Raw genomic sequence first — 20,254 nt, 5'->3', positions numbered from 1 at the left:
ACAGCAAACATTCATATTAATAAAGAAAAAAAGGAATCTTTTAATTTGATGTATTCAGATTGCTTATTTATTGTGTTGTTTCACATTGTGCGCTAAAATTCAGTAATTAAAAATGCAGTTAAAATGAAATTAAACAGATTTTCTGCTTTTATGTAGATGACGAGTTTCATGAATTTGTGAAGTTAACAATAACGCATCATATAATTAATATCGTCAATAACTTGTGCGTATAATTAATATGCAAACTAATGATACACATAAGCGAACCAGTAAGAAAAAGTGCTTTAGATGTGATAAAATATAATATTCACGCTGCAGGTTGTGTAAGTATCATTTTAATATTTCACTCTATGTATAGAAATTTATGATAATGATAATATCATGAATAACTTGTGCGTAATTAATATGCAAACTAATGATTCATATAACCGAACCAGTGAGAAAAAGTGCTTTAGATGTGATATAATATAATATTCACGCTGTAGGTTGTGTAAGTATGAATAAGTTTATTACGTTTTTTAAGTATATGTGTACAAATTTATGATAATGATAATATTGAAATGTGTAATAATACAAAAAACTCTATACATATAATTTTTTTTTTCAAATAAATTCACACTAATAAAACTTAAGTTTGTTATAAATATAATATAAATTTGACACAATACGTAGTGGAAATAAATGGAAATTTATACATTAAAAAATTACAACATACATTTAAAATTTTTTGATTTGTTTAACTTTTACATGTATGTAGTATACACCTGCACCTAAATTATACGTTGTCTTTCTGTTTTAGACTACTTACGTTACACGAATTGTTTACTTCGGGGAATATCATGGAACCCATGAAGTTTTACAAAAGGTAAGTGTATAAATCATATTATGTAATTCAGAATTTTGCAATTATAAAAATGCTGCGTAATAAACAATCTTTATTAAAGTTTAAAATACATTAACAATATAACGAGAATAACGAGTAGAATTCAAAGATAACTTTGAATTTGATAATATCATTACATTATTATGTTACGTAAAAAGATAAAATTTTATATTAATTCTCTTTGACTCATGTTTTCCAATATCAATTATAATTAATTTTTTCTAATTTTTTAAATTTATATTTTATAGAAAATGCAAGATATTATACACGATTTACACATGGATTATAGTGATATGCCTATCACAGGACTCTTTCTTGTCTATCCAACATGTTATATACACGTATTAGAGGTATTTGAATATTTAATATCTATATTATATATATATATATATATATATATATATATATATATATATATATATATATACACACACAATACTATAATATATAATATACCTACAAATATTAAGATAAATTATTACAAAAAATTGCAAATTTTTAAAATTTACATTAACAATTCTTATTTTTATCATCTATTCAATTATTTGTGAAGAATGATAAGTGGAAATTTATTTTCTTAATAAGGCATGGGAAGATATTATTTATAAACACTACGAGCTTATGTATACCATGAAGAACAATGAATGTAAATTTGGAAAAGCGATTCCTTTGCCGTCGTATCATCACGTTCATCAAGTCAGTATAACCCGATGTGTGACGCATATGTATTTACATAAAAATGATCATGAGAAATATGTATATATCACTTTCAGAGATTTTTCACGAGCTGGTATCACGTTTATACGACACCGCCTACGTTAATAGGGACATTAGAAGACTACACATTGGACGACATTCAAAAGCAGATCGCAAATTGCTTAATGAAAATATACAAGTTATGCGAATATATAGGAAGGACAGGTTTGAACAAAAAGGTACGTAGAAATATAGAAATCTATAAAATGTTCTTTCATTTAGTAGACGAATAAGTTTTAACAAAGCTTCAAAGAATTGTTTGAAGCTATTCCGAGTCTGATATTGAATAAAGATAAGAATTTTTTCCACTTTATTTCATAACTTTATTCGATTTTACAGTCGATTGACATTCAAGATGCACTGAAAAATTTGGAAGACAAGGCAGCTCGATATTTGCCCGAAAGTACGATCCTCGAGTTTCTTTTGAGTGTAAGCTCACCTGTTTTAAAAACTGTCGAGGAATATCTGCAAATGTATTCTGACGTGTCACCCAACATGTTTTGGGATGGTAAGAATAACATATGTTTATTTTAAGAGAGCTTCGAATAGTAAATAAATGCGTTAATATTAATGTTTGATATAGTGACGACTGCATCGCCGTTTTTACGAGGATCGGAGCTAGAGAAGGCACAATAATGCATCGCCGCGTGAATAAAAAAACGATTATTTATTTCAGAATATTTACAATATCAAAAAAACATTCTCTGGTTTAGGGGTACATGAGATTCGTGTGTGTTGGAGACAGTCCTAAACTATAAGTACATATATAAATTTCAATGTGTTGTCTCGCAAAAATGGCAACTGGTCAAATCCGGTCTCGTTATTATGACGTACAGACAGTTAATGAAACGCATTTTAATTCTCAAAAAAAAGATATCCCTTTGTGTTTTATTTTCAATCAATATTTAAGTTACACACACACACGGAAATGAGGCCGAGGGCGAGCGGCACGCGACAGACTATTGTGTCTTCGTTAAAATTATCTTTATGATTTATGCGACCGAGAGATATCGACACGTATATATATCTTTCAATGTTGGGGAGCTAATATCGTTTGATCATTTTACAGATAATAATGTATGGCCACCGCCTTGCGATATCATGCCACGCGACATGTTCGACGAACATGGTCATCGAAAGATTTCATATCATCCAAACAGTGAAAAATAAATGTGCTCTGGAAATCAATAATCGCTAACAAGATGTGAGAAAAAATGATAAATTGTTTTATTTTCTTCGTAAAATATAACAAATAAAATAAGATAATAAATATTTTTAAAGATGTTATCGTCTGTAAAAAAAAATTGCTACTATGTATATTTATAAAATTCACATGATTTTATAATATAGTGCGCGTATAGTGATTACACACACACGCACGCACACACAGACACACACGAATAAAAAGTAGAAACTTTGGCAGTTTGAATCCAGGTTTTATTGTACGGTTCGTTCTCGTGACGTTTTTCTCTCATCGGATTGTAAATTCTCTTTGTTGCAGCGTTTTTTACTGTATACACAATTACAATTATTATGTGTGCAAAAGTTATAACAAGGGGGAAGGGGAATGAGGGAATGTGTAATGGGCTGCGCGTTTCAACGATTACTAAAATTCTCTTTGATAATATACACTCACAATATTCCGACATCAATTCCATTAATGGCAATAATAATAATAATAATAATTAACGATTTGTCTCATTTTTAATCATCTTTCGGAAATGACGTAACGTAACGTCTAAACAATCGAGAAAACATTTGCTTAGAATTTCTCGAGATATTAAAAGCGTGATTTTACCGTTCTCGTTCCTTTCACATCAAGTAATTCTAACAAGTAGTATCTCCGATCAGCGTCTGTCGTTTCCTTTGGAAACGCAAACGGACGCATATGCTTCGTTCATGTAGGACCGTCTCTTCTGCGTAGTTATTTGTATGCACATATAACTGCAATACGACGACGCGACTGCAAATAGTCACAACCTATAATCCATTTATGGTCAAATTTATACAAAGTTTCAATCTGATAGATAGAAATGCTGCATTGAAATAAAATTGAGATTCTATTTTTTAATAGATCATTAGATAATTTTTCTAATAGCGAGATAAAGTGATTTAATATTTGAAATATAAAAAAAATTCTAATGCTATTTTTTCAATAAAAATACATTTTTGGCGCTTTTAAAATGTACTTAAAAATTAATTTTATCTAAAAAAAAATTTTTGTTTTATTTTCCTGGAATGCTTCTCGCTACAATGCCAGAAAAAAATATGCAATATAGCAATCATTCCGTCGATAGATCAATTTTACGATTACATTGTCAAATTCTAGAACGATATACATATATACTAGCATCGACCTTATTTAAATATAGTGAACATCAAAAGATTATTAGAAAGATATTTTCTTTTTTTCTCTCTCGCATTACGCACACAGCCATATAGAATAAAATACATTCTATTCCTCACGTGAATCCTTGCAGTCGCAGCAGGATCGTCGCATCAATCGAGGAAGCGTAAACCTGTACGCAAAAATCAATCTGTACAGATCGAAGCAAAATACGGGTTATCACTTCTCGCAAAAAGGAGAGATTCTTCTACGCGCGCGTTTCGCGTAAAATAGCTTATTAAATGCACCGTCCAGCAGTCGACTGCTCGATATCAAGCTACACGTCTAGTTTTTTCATCTTACCTTTCGCGGATTCGTGGCGAAACGCGCCTTGGGCTACTCCAATCGACGACGAGAGTATCCCTGTACTGTACGAAGGATATGACGAGGCCCCTTTTTTCTTTTGGTGACCTTTTTTCTTTTTTTTTAAAGCTATATAATACAAAGAGGCTAAGAGCGGTAACCTCTGTCGAACGAAGTACCAACAAGATTCACAAGCGTCGAAACAGGCAGTAAGTTAGAAGTGCTATCGCGATTACCACGTGTTACGGAAGGACGCTTCCGTATTCCGGAAAGCGTCTTCTCTCTATAGAATAAGATTCAAGACTTTGAAAAACAACGTTCATCATACTCAGTACATTTACTTCGAAGGAAGTCGTTACTTTATACATTGTACAAGAGATACTTGATCTTACGGTATAATTCAGAATACTGCAAACTGAGATGGAAGCGCGATGGAGATATTTATATATTATATTCCTTTTGTTTTGTCTTGTTGCTCCGTCAATCCACTAGCTGATTTCATACATTTCGATTCGATTCCCACCGATGGAAATACAAACGATATGTCTTTGACACAACTCTTCCCGATTCTCCTTCCGTTTCCGCATTGTCAACATTATAAATAATAATGTCGCGATGATGACGCGACAGCATAATGATGCGTTGATCATCCCTCTCAGTATACGTTATTCTGGTCTGATGTCTCCACGATGACTTAACGCATATACATATTTATACTTACTTACATCGACTAGACAAATTGTACAGTGTTGTGTTCATAGTAAAAGTGGGAATGAATTGTTAATATACGCGACTCGTACAAAATATCTTCCGCGTCTCGAGGTATATACAGGAGTGTGCACGGTGAACTTTTCTCTCGCTCGCACGTGCACACATCGTAAACTCACTCTACCACACCGCAGAAGCTCGTCGAGGTTCCATCGGGGCACGGTCACGAAACTACGCACTAGATGAGAAAAGCCGGCAGAGCAGCCGGTTCGTCGTTCTTCAGTGTAAAAAGGGCACTTGATTCAACAGAGAGGCGCAAATTCGTGACGCTTTGTCGGAATGGAAACGTAAATCCGCCGAACTCGAACCGGCTCGCACGCCCGAAGCGTCCCGAACAGCACAGACGAAAAATGTCCTAGCATAAAGGACATTTTTATGAATCTTCTAAAAGATCTTTTTTTCATCAGACTTAATTTTCATATCTAGATAATAATAATAAATATCTTAATTGTTCCAAACATTCTTCAGAAGCCTAAGAATAACTATTCAGCCTTTCAAAAGACGTTTCAATCTTAAAGACAATCTAAAGATATTCTATAAACATTCTTTAGAGGTTCTTGTGTCGTTCGGGACTTACAGCTATCTCATGACTGACTGAAATGGTGCGATTCACAGTAGTTCGCTCACACTGCAGGTGCAGGCCCCGTGGTGGGTGTAAGGTCACACGGAGCTCTCCCTCTTGGCCATTACTACCGGCGTACCTATTGTCGCGTCCTTCTGCGACTGAACCGTTAGACAACATTGGCCAGGCATCCGCGTCTCGCAATCGTCTCGCTTCGTCAGCGCACTGCTGCTCGGACAGGTCCTAGTGACGACACCTAGACCAGCGTACAGCATCGGAGGACTCATTGTCATCGATTGAACGCTCTGACTGGGCCAGTGTTGCCTCGGCAGGGTGCAAACGCCACTCTCATAGACGTCGCCCATCAGCGGTTGAAACTGAAAGGTGCCCATAATTTTCGTAGATCAATGGGTCAATGGATAATGCAATCAAGCAAAGTAATATAATTACTTGAGAGAGAAGAAATTTTTTTTAAGAAGTACTATCATTGTTAGTTTCATATAGCGTTACCATTGATATTCTATCTTAATTATTTAATTTAATTCCAACCTCTACATCGTGCACATTGTTGAAATTGTTTCAATTACAGACTGATGCATACTGATTGTTATTAATATAAGCTCTACTGTGTTATTTCATTAAACATCTATGGGATATTTGCACGACGTTTACGTTATTAAATCTTCAATGAAACTCACGCTTTTGTGTTTCGTCGACAGGTTTGAGAACTCGTGTAACGGCATGCCGTTGCGGATTGTGCAGTAACCGACGTAACTGCTGTGGCCGCTGATGGAAGTCACCGTCGAGTGTTCCAAAAGACTCCTCGATGGTGATGTCTCGATCGTTGATACCAGACGTCTTTTCCTCAAATATTCCGACGGCTCGTCACCTATAGAGAAAGCACAGTCACGAATGTTTTACAATCAGAAATTTCGTCAGAGTTTTACGAGTGCACGCATGTGTAAATGTAAAATGCGAAAGAGGGAAAACTTTCGAAAAAAATTTACAACCACGTAAAGGAACGAGATGTACTCTCGGTAAGATTTTACTTTCAACCATGAAAGAAATGTTTTTAGACATTTACGATTTATATAAATTACACGTACTTTTTAAAATGTTTTACCGTAATTATTTTTTTTATTTATATATTCTCTTCTTGCGAAAGAATTACAAAGAAGATTAAAAAAATGTAAAATTTTCAACATAATTTTGACTTGATTCCCTTTATTTTGCTAGAATTAATACAGAATTACTTTTTATAGTAATTAGCGAATCGCAAAGATACAAACCAGTGATTTGCTGTGGAATGATATCCGGATTTTTTTCATCGCTCTCACTGAGATCACCGCTGGTGTCGATCTTCCTGAACGGGCTACTGGGATGCTTCTCATCCGCGAGCAGACTGCATCCCTCTCGGAATCGTAACTCCCTTTGTATGGGGATGGCCTTCGTCTGCTTTGCGTGATCCTCCATCTGCGACTTGTTCTGCTCCTCCACGTGAGTGTGCTGGACCCGTAAGACGATCATCACTATGACCGCGACGATAATGAGGGCCGTCACTACGCCGATCATTACGCTCAACATCGGTGTCAGCCGGATGTTCTGTCTTGGTCGTTCTTAAATATTAAAATGGACGAAGAAGTTAGAATTACAACAGAAGATTTTTACAAGAATCGATATAGACCGTGTAATTGCTTGTAGATTTACGTGATAAATTTACATTAATAATTTTAAGCTTTTAATCCTGCAGTAAAATACATAAATAATCTGTTTTGATAAAAACGCTTTTAAAAAGCACTGTAAGGTTTTGACGTGACATCAAATTTTTAACAGATTTTATGTGATACGATAATATTAATAAGAGCATAGATGGTGCTACAAAATAATATATCATTCATGGCGCAACAAGCGCAGCTTTATGAGAGAATAAAAGGTAAAAAAAAAGGTCGAGAATACAAAAATCATGCTTGATTCGGTCATGTATTTTGTTGAAATGCGATTCGGGTAATACTTTAAATATAATGCACAGTATATAACCTATTTTAATAGAAATATAAGCGCGAGAGATCTCTCTCAACAACCTTTGGTGGACGAATTAAAAATTACGATAACAATCGCATCGAGCAAACAACAGGAAAATTGTCCAACGGTATTAAATCGCCAATTTCTGACCCGATTTTTCGCGCGATCATAAAAGCCCCGGGAGCTTTTTACACGGTTCACTCAACGAATTAATATTGACTCGATGGTTTTTCATCAATCCGGCCAATTGGCGACGACTCTTCATCCGCGCTGTGTGACACGAAATTTTTCCGTAATTACTCAGACTTTATGTAAGCCTTTCGAGATTACACGTATATCGTCATATTATAATATTCAGCATATATCGTATCATAGAAAAAGCAGAGTGAAAATGATAAAAACTTTTAGTTCCAAGTTACGACTAGTAAAAATTTTTTAGAAGACTTAAAACAAAAACTTTAAAAATTAAAATTATACGTTCATTTAATTTATTGTTTTCAATAAGTTTCGTAATAAAATATTATTGAAAATTTTGTCTATTAACCGTAATTTTATAAGGCCAATTAAATTTTATACCGTTCTTAAACTTAATTCTATTTCTTAGAGAAATTGACTTTCTTTTTAGTTATATCTATTTTCAATTTTCAAAATACGACCGTAGAATCTTTTATGGTAAGAATTTTATGTCGCAAGCAAGAAAGTTTGAGAACCACTCATGTAAGATACACCAGATAGAATGATGGCCCTCGAACGAGTACTTTCTTGGAACTTTTAAGCAAACCGAGTATCGGAGCTTCGTTCAAAAGATATCGAAAGAGTTGTTAACGTTACAGCAAATCTTGCAGGAATTTTTGTACGAGCATCAAACGAGTACCAAGTCACTCGAATATATATAGCGTTGCATGTATCAGATTCGATACTTAGCTTTCGACATCGTCAGGTCATTCGATTTCTGACACGAAAATATCAGTGTCATCGTTAGTCCTAAAATTTAGGAAAGAAACAGGAATATTTGCATATTTACCCGACTCAGATGTCAATTGTTTCTCCGGTAGCCTCAGAGTGCCGGCCTGCACCACCATCGCCTCGCTACGGCCCTTGTCGTTATAGGCATAAATGCAAGCCTGATAAAGGGCACCCGACTCCAGGTGAGTGACGCTGAAACGCGGCACCGGTGATGTCAGATTGGCACGCAACTCCTGGCTGTTGCTCTCGCGCACCTCTAATAGGAAGGATTGTGGCAGCCCGCCGTTGAAGCCCTCCGCGCATCGCACGGAGAATGAATTGGTCGACGTGTTCGAAGTCGTGCAATTGTGGACCATGTCTGGCCGGCCTGTCACGGATAAGGTTTACTTACGTTTTAAAATGCATCGCGTTTGCACGAAACTGTTCGCACGCTCGTAACAACTCGTAATGAGCGCGAGGTCGCGATAATATCACAGAGACAACCTTTAAGTTCCTTTAGTACGCCTTCGGTAACTGACATACTTTTACACCAGAGATATTAGGGAAGAGATAAAAAGACTAACAGGAAAAGTAATAAGAACAAAAAATAATAAAGTTAAATCCTACATTGATAAAAATTAGAGACCGACAAATTTTTATACGATTATATCGTATAAATTAAATTTTGTGGAAATCTCTACTGGATTACAAATTTGTTTCAATGAACTGCTACAAAACATTTCAAAGCTTTGACGAATTAAAATATTTGTTTAACTTGAATCACGCTAGTGAACCAAACTGTTAGAGTTAAATGAATTAACGTGTCAGTAATATCAAGATACTCTCGTGTTGCATGCCAACAAAAAAAAACAGAGAAAAACCTCTTAAGATTAACATACAAACTCACACGTTTATATCAAGTAAAAAATGTAAAATAATTTTTCCCGTTCATACTCTTTTCTTTTACATTTTACGAGAGAAATATATTGGTTGCCTTTTATTAAATGATTTTTGAATAATTATGTTAATAAAAACTACATTTCTTTGCATATTGTAGAAAAATAAGCAAACTTGAAAAATAAAAAATTTAAAAAAGGATTCTTTGAAGTCTCGTTATAGAGTTGAAAAAATTATACAAATAAATATAAATGTGAATTAATTACGCACTAACTCTCTTTAACGTTTCTAAAGTTCGTTTATACTTTTTACGCCGCTATTAAAGTGTGCTACATTTTAAACCAACTAATTATATAAGCAGTCTAATTATGTAAGTAGATTCTCTTCAGCGTCAGCGTGTTCTAAAGTTTACTCTAACTTTCGATATTACGTTCTTTTCTCGCCAAGATGATGTATAGTCTCTTATACAGACGACGGAAGAGGAAGTGTTATGCAACATATCGTTTCGCGTGCGGTATATTTGCGAATCAGGGCGTGATAGTTGCCCTGTAAATCTGATTCACGGTACGCTGGCATATACAAGAGTCACTTGTAACCGAGTCGACTGTAAAGATGCACGCTTGCTGTGTGATTTTTCCTACAGAAATATTAGCAGGTGGTACACTTTGCGGCTCGTAAAAGCCGACTAAAAAGGCGGGGAACGAGCCAGTAACGGGAATATGGGATATTGTGTCGCGAGAGAAGAGAAATAAAGAAAAAGAAATAAGCGGGAATATGCCAAGGTTGTTCACGCGTTTATGGTTGCTGAAAAATCCCAGTGCCGGACACCTGCTACCATTTCGCGGTTCCTCCACACTTCCTTACCTCTCTTCCACATCTTTTCGCCCTTTTTATCTGCTCGCGTCGGATCCGCTTTTTGCTGCGGTGTGAAAGACCAAAGCTATTTTCTTTTACGTCTCGAATATGTAAGTGTTCTTATATACGCGTATACGCGTTTCCTTTGCATTAAAGCAATCCGATAGCGAATCGCGATTAATTGGTAACTCGAGTACCAATACCAGCAGAAATATGACCATTATTAGGAATAATAGGGATGCCGACGTTACGGATTTTCATTAGACTTTCATGGATTTTCTAAGTCGTGTTTTAAATATGATAGAAAGCAGCATCAGGTTTTTTTCATTATAAATGATTTTTGTTTAACAAATAAACTATTTTGTTATGTTATTATACTAGCAAGATGCAAACATATACATATATGCCTATTATAATAATTAGGTATTTTTTAAGTTTCACTATATCTATATCTATATATTACAAAGACTTTTAGTATTTGAAAATAAATCGTGATTTTATTGTTAATTCATATCGTTATTCAATACTAATTTTGGAACTAATTATAATTTTAAGACCTTAAAATGTTTCATACATATATAATTGAATAATTCTAATATAAAACGGCACATATTGCGTCTGTCCAAATATATATACTAAGATTTGAATTAGTTATTCAGTTACGTAAATTGAAACTTGGGAACTGAGAACGAAATCTGGATCCCAAATTAGCATAAAGTAGTGATTTTCAAGAGTTAAATTTCTCAAATAAAAACCATTAGCATTAGATTTATCATTAGATTTATCATAGTTTTACCAATTTGCGGGAAATAAGCGGATTAAAATGTAAAAATCTTTTTTTGGATGTATATATTTTTCTAATCTACTAGGTTCGAGAAAAAGTTTTTATTTTCTAAATCAGAGAAAATTAGAATTATTCAATCTTATTGCTAGTTTTTCTCTTTTCAAAACAAATTCTTTTCTTTCTATCTACTCATTCTATTTTTTTTGGTTCATAAAAAACAATTATAAATTAAAAAGTAATCTCGAATTCTTATGTATTGATTTTTTGAAATTTGTGAATAATTTACACAACTTTATTACGTCACGTCTGTCAATCTTGTGACGATTCTCGTGACGCTCAATCTGCTTGATCGAAAATTCATGCTACATATTGAGGGACAATGTAAAGTCGATTCACATTTTCACCAATATTACCGATATAGATCAAAATGAGAAGATACTTTACCAGCTGGTATAATATGATAGACGCAGGGCACTTGTTGTTGGCCAATATGATTGCTGGCCCAGCAGAGCAACGTGCCATAATCTAATTCTGTCATTGGTGTGTATGAGACGATGGAGGATGTACCGGCCCGTGCGATGTGACCGGCTGCAACGTCGATACTCTCGGCGGAGTTATTGAAGGTCCATTTGAATTGTACTTCCGGCGGATTTGCATCCACTTGACAGGATATATTTGCCTTCTCTTGTTTTGCCACGCCGTGGACCTTGGTCTGGTTCGGCTTGCATGTTGGAGCGACTGCAAACACGAAAGTCGAACAGCACTGATAAATCATTAGAACGCGCGGATGTGAACGATATTTTCGTTGTACGCAGCTTTTTATATCGCTGTTGCTAAATATATTAGGATTTGATTTGATTTTCTAATAATAAAATAATTTGATTAATCGGGATATACAAAATATTTTATTATTATTTTCTAATAAATTTAGAGCCAACATATCAAAAATATTGTATTACGGAGAAATTTTAAAAATTGTTAAAATTTAATATCTTCCTGACCCAGATTACATATTGTATTTCTTTAAATATTCTCGTGAAAATATTCTCATGAAAAGAAATATTCTCTACCGCTTATTCAAACGAATAAAACTTAATTTCCATAGATATTTTAATTTAGATGTTAAGTAACTTCATAATGGAATTATAATAAAATTAAAATCAAGATTTTAAAATTCAGTCCGAAATTTGTCACACACAAAATATTATTATTTTCTACTATGAATATAATCAGACGATAAATAATATTTTTAACATTAAATATAATTTTGCAATATATTAATTAAACTAGAAATTTTCAAAATTTGTTTAGTCTTTTTAATGCCTTTTTTTATAGCTGACTATATAGATATTATTACATTAATAATATCTATACGCGTTTGTAATTTTTAGCTACAAATTTTTGTGTTAAATTCGCGGGAGTAGCTTTGTTATTTCATAGCGAGTCGGTTCTCGCTCACGAATCAATTCAAATATGGATTAGTAAAACTGTTACGATCCGTGAAATATTTCGATATCGTGTCCGATAATCTGCGCGCGCAAACGGACAAACAGCCGAACTGGTTACATACGCAATTCACGAGGGACATTCGGACACATGCACGTAAACCCTGGAATTAAAATTTCACGGTGGAAATTTACGAGAACACCGAATCTTTACGCGTTATAATCCATTATTAATTAAAGCCAACCGAACGAAGTATGTCTGTTTTTCATTACGCCTGTCCATATCGTTTGTCACGTTACCATTTACGTTCTTAGCGTGATAAATAATCCGAAAAATCGTTTATTTATCACCAAAGGGAATTTTAGTAGTACTTTAATAATTTGTGCAATATGTAAATCCATGAAAATCCGATTACATGTTTTACTACATGTTGAAGAAATTGAGAAGCTTTGGATATCTTTTTATTTATTATTTGAAAATTTATTATATAATTAATTGTAATTTTGGAAAATATTCATAGTAAATAATTCAATTAGTTTTAGAATATATACATGTATATATTCTAAAACTAATTGAATTATTTACATGTTCATATACATGTTTCATATACATGTATGACTTTAAATACTGCTTATACATATGTATATATATGTATATACATACACGAGTAAAATTCTTTCACCGAAGCGTCTGACCTCTTCAATATTTTACTACTAGCGAATACCGCGATACGTACACATCACGTTGAGATAAAAGGGCGAGCTCTCGCCGTCGCCCTCGGTATTATATCCCACGCACGTGTAATTGCCGGCGCTCTTGCGATCGACCCCCTGTAGCACCAGGCTCTGGTTGCTGATTATAATACCCTGCGTGATGTTGTGATGGAGTGCCTTGCTCTGGAAGAAACACGATAATTGACGCCTCTCGCCGGTAGATTGAACCCAGCCTTCGTCGCGCCGCACCGAGACGCGAGAATTATTTTCCGCGTGTGTGCACGCGTTTCCAACGCGTTTGTGTTTGTACGTAAACTAGAATCTAGCCATACAATCTCCCTCGTCAGAAACGAGAGAATATGGAAGTGCTCGGGTGACGAGAAGTTATTATAAAAGTTTGATGCTTCGAGCGCCGAAGTTTGTATTCGGTCTTAACGTATGTAAGTCGATGCTCTCGCGAGCGAGTACGAGCATAATCAAGCTTGTTAGCCAGCGAGAGACCAATCTGTTTACGACACTCGGGTTTTAGAACTTTCCAAGCGTGGGTTATAGACGAATTACTCGCGACGAACATTGTTGCGCAACATCAAGATTGATTAATGATAATCGCAACGATTCGAGATGAGAAATACACGCGAGATAACATTCTCGTAGCGCGACCTGTAAATATTGTTTTTCAGAAAATCTTTTCTCAAAGATATTTCATGAGATAAATATTTATCGAGAAACCGATATTTAATGAATATTCAATTCTGAATATTGCAATAATAGATTGTTTATGCAAAATTTAATTGATCAAGTAAGACTTTGAATAAATTTTCATAATCGAAAATTTATTATCTTATTTTTAAGGATGTCTAACACAATCCATGATTCTAAAAAAATAGCTTGTATATTTCATTTTGAAATAATTAAATTTCTATAATGATTTAAAGAATTATCAATTTTTTTTTTTTTCTTTCTGTCGAATTTATTACGAATGCCAAGACGTAACGGCTACTCGTTTGTAAAATAACGACAAAAAAAGAAAACACACACACACACGCACGCGCATATATATATATATATATATATATATATATATACATGTATATTTTTACCTTGAATAAAACTATGTTCCCACTCACCTGATGCCGCCATTCCACCTTATAAACTGAGGGTTCGGCCTGTATGAGGCAGTCGAAATATACGTCCGTGCCCTCGCGTATGGCATTGGGATTCAGCGATGTGCCGAGCTGGATCTGCGTCTCCGGCGTATCTGCGAATCACGACCTTCGATAAACCGTCAAAATCGACCAGATTCGTCTGAATAAATAAGGAAAGAGCGTCGCGCTCGCGCGGTCCCCGGAGGGAGAAAACGCAGTCGGAGGAACCGTCCCCGTTTATAAGCTTACATTGTATCTGGAGTATCCAGCCGTCCTCTATCGGCGCGGTTCCCATGATTCGATTTTCAGCTTGACACGACAAGTGTCTACCGGCGTCTGCTTTCGTCGCTATGAAAGATAAAACGCTGGTGGTCGTGTTCCCATCGGCGGAAGTCTGTAACAACATTATGATAACGTTCACCGGGGTTGATTCCGCCACCCCGCTGGCGCCGTTCTGTTCGCTGCATTTATTTTCTTTTTCCTTTCATTGGAAGAAAAAACCGCCTATCTACCTTCTATACGTTGTGTCGATGACGTTCAAACCCCTATATATTAAAAGCAAATCTATCACCCGATCTGGAGGGTCGGCGCTAACTATACCCGAAATTCTCGATCAATCTCTCGTTATACTTCTCGAGGGATCGACCTATTTTCTGAAGAAGTAGCTTCTATCTTTTAGAGATCGGACCGTCATTACATCAGGTTGACTGGTAACTGATTTATTCAATGTACGTGTTTCTCTCTGATTTATATTCCACGAGTTGTGTAATTGTGTTAAAAGTGGGTAAGAAGTAAGTAAGAGATTCTAGACGCTTTTCTATTTTTCCAAGTTGTCTATATCACTTTATACTCTATATACTCTATATACTTTTATGTGTGTGTGTATGTGACTATCTTTCTCTAATTTAATAGCGCATCTATCATCGCTAAGAAACTTTATTTTATATATATATATATATATATATATATATATATATATATATATATATATATATATATACGTACGCAGACGGTGAAACTCCTAAAGTACGGATAATAACTACTATACTTTTCTTTGCAAAGAACCTTTCTGGATATCTTTTATAATTAATTTTCAGATTTGTGTACAACTTTGTTTTCCAGCCATCTTCACACACGAACTTTCTCATTGTCAGTTGAAAAACAATCAGCGAATGTAAAACTACAAAGTCACAAACTAAATAAAACACAATATATTTTCGCTCAGTAAAAAAGATAGACTATTTCAATCAACAAACGGCATTTTTAACTAAGATAGTGGTTTCTTTTTTTGTCTTACAATTAGTTTTGAATAAACTATTTTTGAAAAAATAAATCTAAAGAAAATAAAAAGAAAAATTTTCTTTTTTAAAGCCTAAATAAAGTTAAATCAATAAAGAATTACCTTATTGTGTTAGCAAAAAAAATATAGAAATTTTGTTTATCTTTGTATGATATTTAAAACACAAACTTGCAAAACAGGAAGTCTCTTTTTTTGTCAGCCATTGTAATATACTTTTAAAGTAATATTTTATTCTTCAATTTTATTCACAAAGAATTATTTCTTTAGAGTATTTCTAGCATAAATCAATCTTATTTTTTTCAATTTTAAAGTTGTTTATTGTTTCGTATAGCATTGTTAATGAGATATTTACAGTAAGAATATCGTTGTAAATGTATAAATTAATTTAACAGACTTTTTTAATAGATTTTATTTTACTTCTTAAATTAAAAAATGGAAGAAAAAATTGTATTTATAGAAGCGGCAAAAAAATATATATGTCATTTAGTAAAATGTGATAGGTGATGATACAAATGTGATAAAATTTACATTTAATTCGATGGAGAAGCTGTTACCAAGGTCAAAAGTAACTTCACTCTTGAGAATTCCTTCAAATCAAAGACACCTCTAAAAGATTAGATGCGCATTTCCGTGTGGAAAGCCGCGCGCCGGAGAAAGACTTTCGATTCGATTTACACCATCGAGACGTGCACTCAATGCAATTTGCAAGCTCGACCTCGGCTCTTACAGCTCCTTAAAGCGACTATAAAATAAAGTTCTCGGTCGTACACGTTGTCCCACGTAATTGTGCGTAAATTATCGTTATCGCGAGGTCACCGATCCACGGTACTAGACTCTAGTAAAAGCGTCGTTAGGCGACAAATAATTTAAATCAAAGAGTACCACGGCGAATTTCTACGGCAAATTCACGGCCAATTAAGGTGAATCAATGTCATAATAGACGTTCGTTATATATCGAATAGCCGATTAATTATCTGCCTTTGTTGTTACAAAAATTATTTTTGTTCATACAATTGAAAGGTGTACAATGTGTGAATGTGAATATGTGAGTAAGTAAAAACCAATGGCAAAGCTACCTTTTTCGTAAATCAGTTATTTGCCAGTTAGAGTTCAGTAAATAAACGCGTTCACCGATTGATAGTAGAGACGAGTAAATAACATGAGTAAAAGACTACGAAACTCGTGTTTAGTGTCGATTTTGATCGCAAAACAAACATAGAGCAAAGCGCATGAACTTGTTTTATTTTGAAACTATCGATCAATACGACTGTTCGGTACATTCGCATGAATATTCCTTTTTTCCGCTGTTATCTGAACAAATAGTTTGGGAGCTTTCCAAGATAGAGGATTACACAAACACAAAATTTATATTTTTTGATATATTCTGTACTTTACTTTGTGAACGGTTGTTATTATTAAATAAAAGTATATAGAAAAATTAACATATTTTGCATGCACATTTCCAATTTAATTTCAAAATAAATTCCAGTAAATCCAATAATTGAGGTAATTTATTTATATCGTGGCACATGTATGAAGCTTTTTCAGCTTTGCCGCGAATCATGAATGTAGTAAAGAATTTGAGAGTTTCATATTTCCTGGCTCGTATTTTATATTTTATTCAACATATCGTTACCTTTATGACAAAATCATTAGCAGCTTCACTCCATTTAAAAATCTCGTAGCTTTTGAAAAATGAGGTTTATGGATTATAAATTAACTCTATTTTACGATTCGTGAATTAAACATTTAAATCTCGCATACAATTAGTCCAATGAACTGAATCTGCGAATTATATTTTTCGCGTAAAACGGAAATTATACGCATAATAGCCAGAAAAACGCATCGCTCACATCTCTGTAAACGAATAATAAAGTAATATTTCATAAAACCACCAAAATATCTCGGACAATTTTTTAACTTTCCCGTGATGTTTGCAAGAGAAAAACGAATGCGTACAAAGAGCCGCGCCTTCAATCTTGTGCGGGATGTGCGACGTGGCTTCGCGTCCTGTCGCGCGATTAAAAAATAATCGCGAGACACAGGCGCGCTTGTGCGCTCGCGAATAATAAATTTCGTGTCTTGTTGGAAGAATAAATCAACGGCAGGAGACTCGCGCGTTCTAATTTCGTTCCAATGGCGACGGCGGGGAGCCGCTTTTGCGCAAAGATAATTACGAAATGAGATGCTATCCATTAAAAATATATTTCTGGTTGCGCATTTCCAGGAGGGATCGAATCGATTAACGTAATTGCTGCAATTTTGCAGACGATACGCGACGGAGAAAAATACTCCGAAGTGCGAAACTCGTTTAAGCGAAAGGCATTATGTATATTTACGTATACTAAGATAAGTAGCTACTGTGCGTGGTTGCAAAATCATGCGAGAGGGATGAAGTCTCGAAAACTCTTGTTGCGTGATTATGAGAAGGGGAACGGGCCTTTTGTTTCCGACCTACGTTTCACCGTGGATTATATCGATCCTTTTCTGCTGTATTTTCCCCTTTCCGGCTATCTTTTCCGCTGCTTATGTTTAACTTTCTTACGTAAGCAACGAAACAATCTACAATACCGTGTCGTATAGCGGCGGGTATCGACTTTGAAACAATATTTTCTCTGTTCTGCGCGCGAGCCCTTCGCCCTTCGCCCTTCGCCCTTCGTCGTCGGCGTTCTTAATCCACCGTTTCCCGACAAATATTTACGTCGTCGTCTTAAATGCGGATCAAAACGCGTATACGAGGCGTATGGTGTTGTTTGCGTGTTCGTGTGCACCACCCGGTGTGTTTTATCCAAGTGACAGTAGGGTGTGGGGAAAATCGAAGTAGAATAAACAGCGGTCGATGCTCGATTTCGCCCGACAACGGGTCAATTTATTCGAAAGTACGTTCTTTCATTTCGTCGCTAATCCGTGTTTCTATTGATGTTTGTTTGCTTTGTATACGAAATACCTTCATCCGTTTCTCGCGACAGAAACGCCGCGTTTCGGTTAGAGCGCGTTCGATTTACGTTAAATCGAAATTTATTTTGCAGCACGCGTTCGAAATGAAATTGAATGAATTAATGAATTGTATCGGAATCAAAAAAAAGAGAGAGAGAGAGAGAGAGAGAGAAACTTAAAAAAAAAAGAGAGAAAAAACATGCGTACACGAAAGGAGTCCTCTCTAATAGATCAAGTATCACCTCGGTGAAATTTCCTTTATTTGAGTTACGTTATAATTATATTTATCAATATTTGTGACGTGTTACTTTATTATTGCTGATAATTAATTTCGTAACGACGAAATGTTATGCTTTTTAATCGGAATACCGTGTACGATTCGATAATATTACACTCTGTTAAAACAATTTTTAGTCTTTCCATTTCATTTTCAATCACATGTTAAATTCGAATCTATAATTCTTTTATGTGAACAGAATTTTGTATTGCGAATGAAATACTCTTTAATTATGTTCAGATAACAATTACAAGATAGCCAATAATTCGTTGTTATGTTCTTTTCTCTCTAAAATTGAAAAAAATTGATTCTCATACTATTAATTGATCTATATGCTTTTGTTTCATATCTGACACGTGCGTAAACATTTTATTTCGTCAAAAAATTATTAAAAGTTTTTAATACATCAAAAAAACTAAACAGCAGAGAAAAATGAAAGAGCAGAAGATTAATATATGAGATAATTTAGTTGCAAAGAGTAATGTTCGTTTTTATCCTTTTCAACGAAAAGTTTACACTTTTTTTATACTAAACTAAAGTTTAGGTCCTCTAACTGTTATATACCAAGGTATCAAAGGACCTCTTTTTCGTTCAAGAAATAACCAACACAAAAGGATACGAATATAAATAGATAAATTCCAGTGTTTTATTACATTTAGAAACTAATAAAAATTATACAATGTACCTTTTCACGGAATCTTCATCGCTTCTCTGAATTCGAATTGATATATTCGTATATATAACATATGCATACAGGGTAAGCCATTTTAACGTCCTACTTAAAATATCTTTTTTTTCTATGTTTTTTTTTTACAAAAAAAAGATATGTAATAGTTAAAGAACCTAAATTTTAGTTTGGCATTAAAAAAGTTTAAATTTCTCGTTCGACAGAAAAGAGGTCAATTTTTAAGAGGGAGTCTAAAAGTTGCTCTTTGGTTTTAATTGAAAATTTGTCAGTTATACAGTATCATTTCGGAAAGAATGAAATGTGTTCGCGTTTTGTTTAATTTAATTAATTCTTTTTTTACTATCGTAATATTTTTTTATCTTCAATGTTACAAGAAAATGTTCCGACATTACGGCTCTTCAGAATAGCTGGACTTTCCATCAATTAAACGTAATCCTTGCACCGTGCACGCTACTGTAAACGGCAGTCGATCACGTAATCGGTTGTGCCTATCGTTCTTTTTTGTGCTTGTCGCTTAATCCGTGGAAATTGAACGTGGAAATTGCAGTCCCACCACGATGAAATTAGGAGACACATGTCAACCAGAC

General features: G+C 34.5%; 2 protein-coding genes across 4 annotated transcripts in view; one reads left to right on the top strand and one right to left on the bottom strand.

Moving 5' to 3' along the window:
• The first annotated feature begins 415 nt into the window (after positions 1-415).
• On the top strand, positions 416-2,173 carry LOC140669817 (uncharacterized). Its single transcript, XM_072899977.1, is given in 6 exon segments — positions 416-490; positions 800-865; positions 1,132-1,233; positions 1,469-1,579; positions 1,657-1,818; positions 1,979-2,173. Coding segments are annotated over 6 exon segments (711 nt in total).
• Positions 2,174-3,054: 881 nt separating this feature from the next.
• Positions 3,055-20,254, bottom strand: part of LOC140669810 (neural cell adhesion molecule 2) — a 205,718-nt gene continuing 188,518 nt past the window's right edge. For 2 of the 3 annotated variants that reach the window (XM_072899958.1, XM_072899959.1), the window contains 8 exons: positions 14,715-14,859; positions 14,448-14,578; positions 13,344-13,503; positions 11,606-11,899; positions 8,705-9,013; positions 6,948-7,274; positions 6,357-6,547; positions 3,055-6,035 (listed from right to left, as the gene is read on the bottom strand). In XM_072899958.1, the coding sequence (XP_072756059.1) occupies positions 5,757-6,035; positions 6,357-6,547; positions 6,948-7,274; positions 8,705-9,013; positions 11,606-11,899; positions 13,344-13,503; positions 14,448-14,578; positions 14,715-14,859 (1,836 nt within the window). In that variant the 3' untranslated portion in view covers positions 3,055-5,756. The remainder of the gene's footprint in view (positions 6,036-6,356; positions 6,548-6,947; positions 7,275-8,704; positions 9,014-11,605; positions 11,900-13,343; positions 13,504-14,447; positions 14,579-14,714; positions 14,860-20,254) is intronic. The other variant, XR_012047411.1, reaches the window with a different exon arrangement.

The sequence above is a fragment of the Anoplolepis gracilipes genome, chromosome 9, assembly GCF_047496725.1.
Source record: "Anoplolepis gracilipes chromosome 9, ASM4749672v1, whole genome shotgun sequence".
NCBI lineage: Eukaryota > Metazoa > Arthropoda > Insecta > Hymenoptera > Formicidae > Anoplolepis > Anoplolepis gracilipes.
This window is presented reverse-complemented; position numbering and strand designations above follow the sequence as displayed.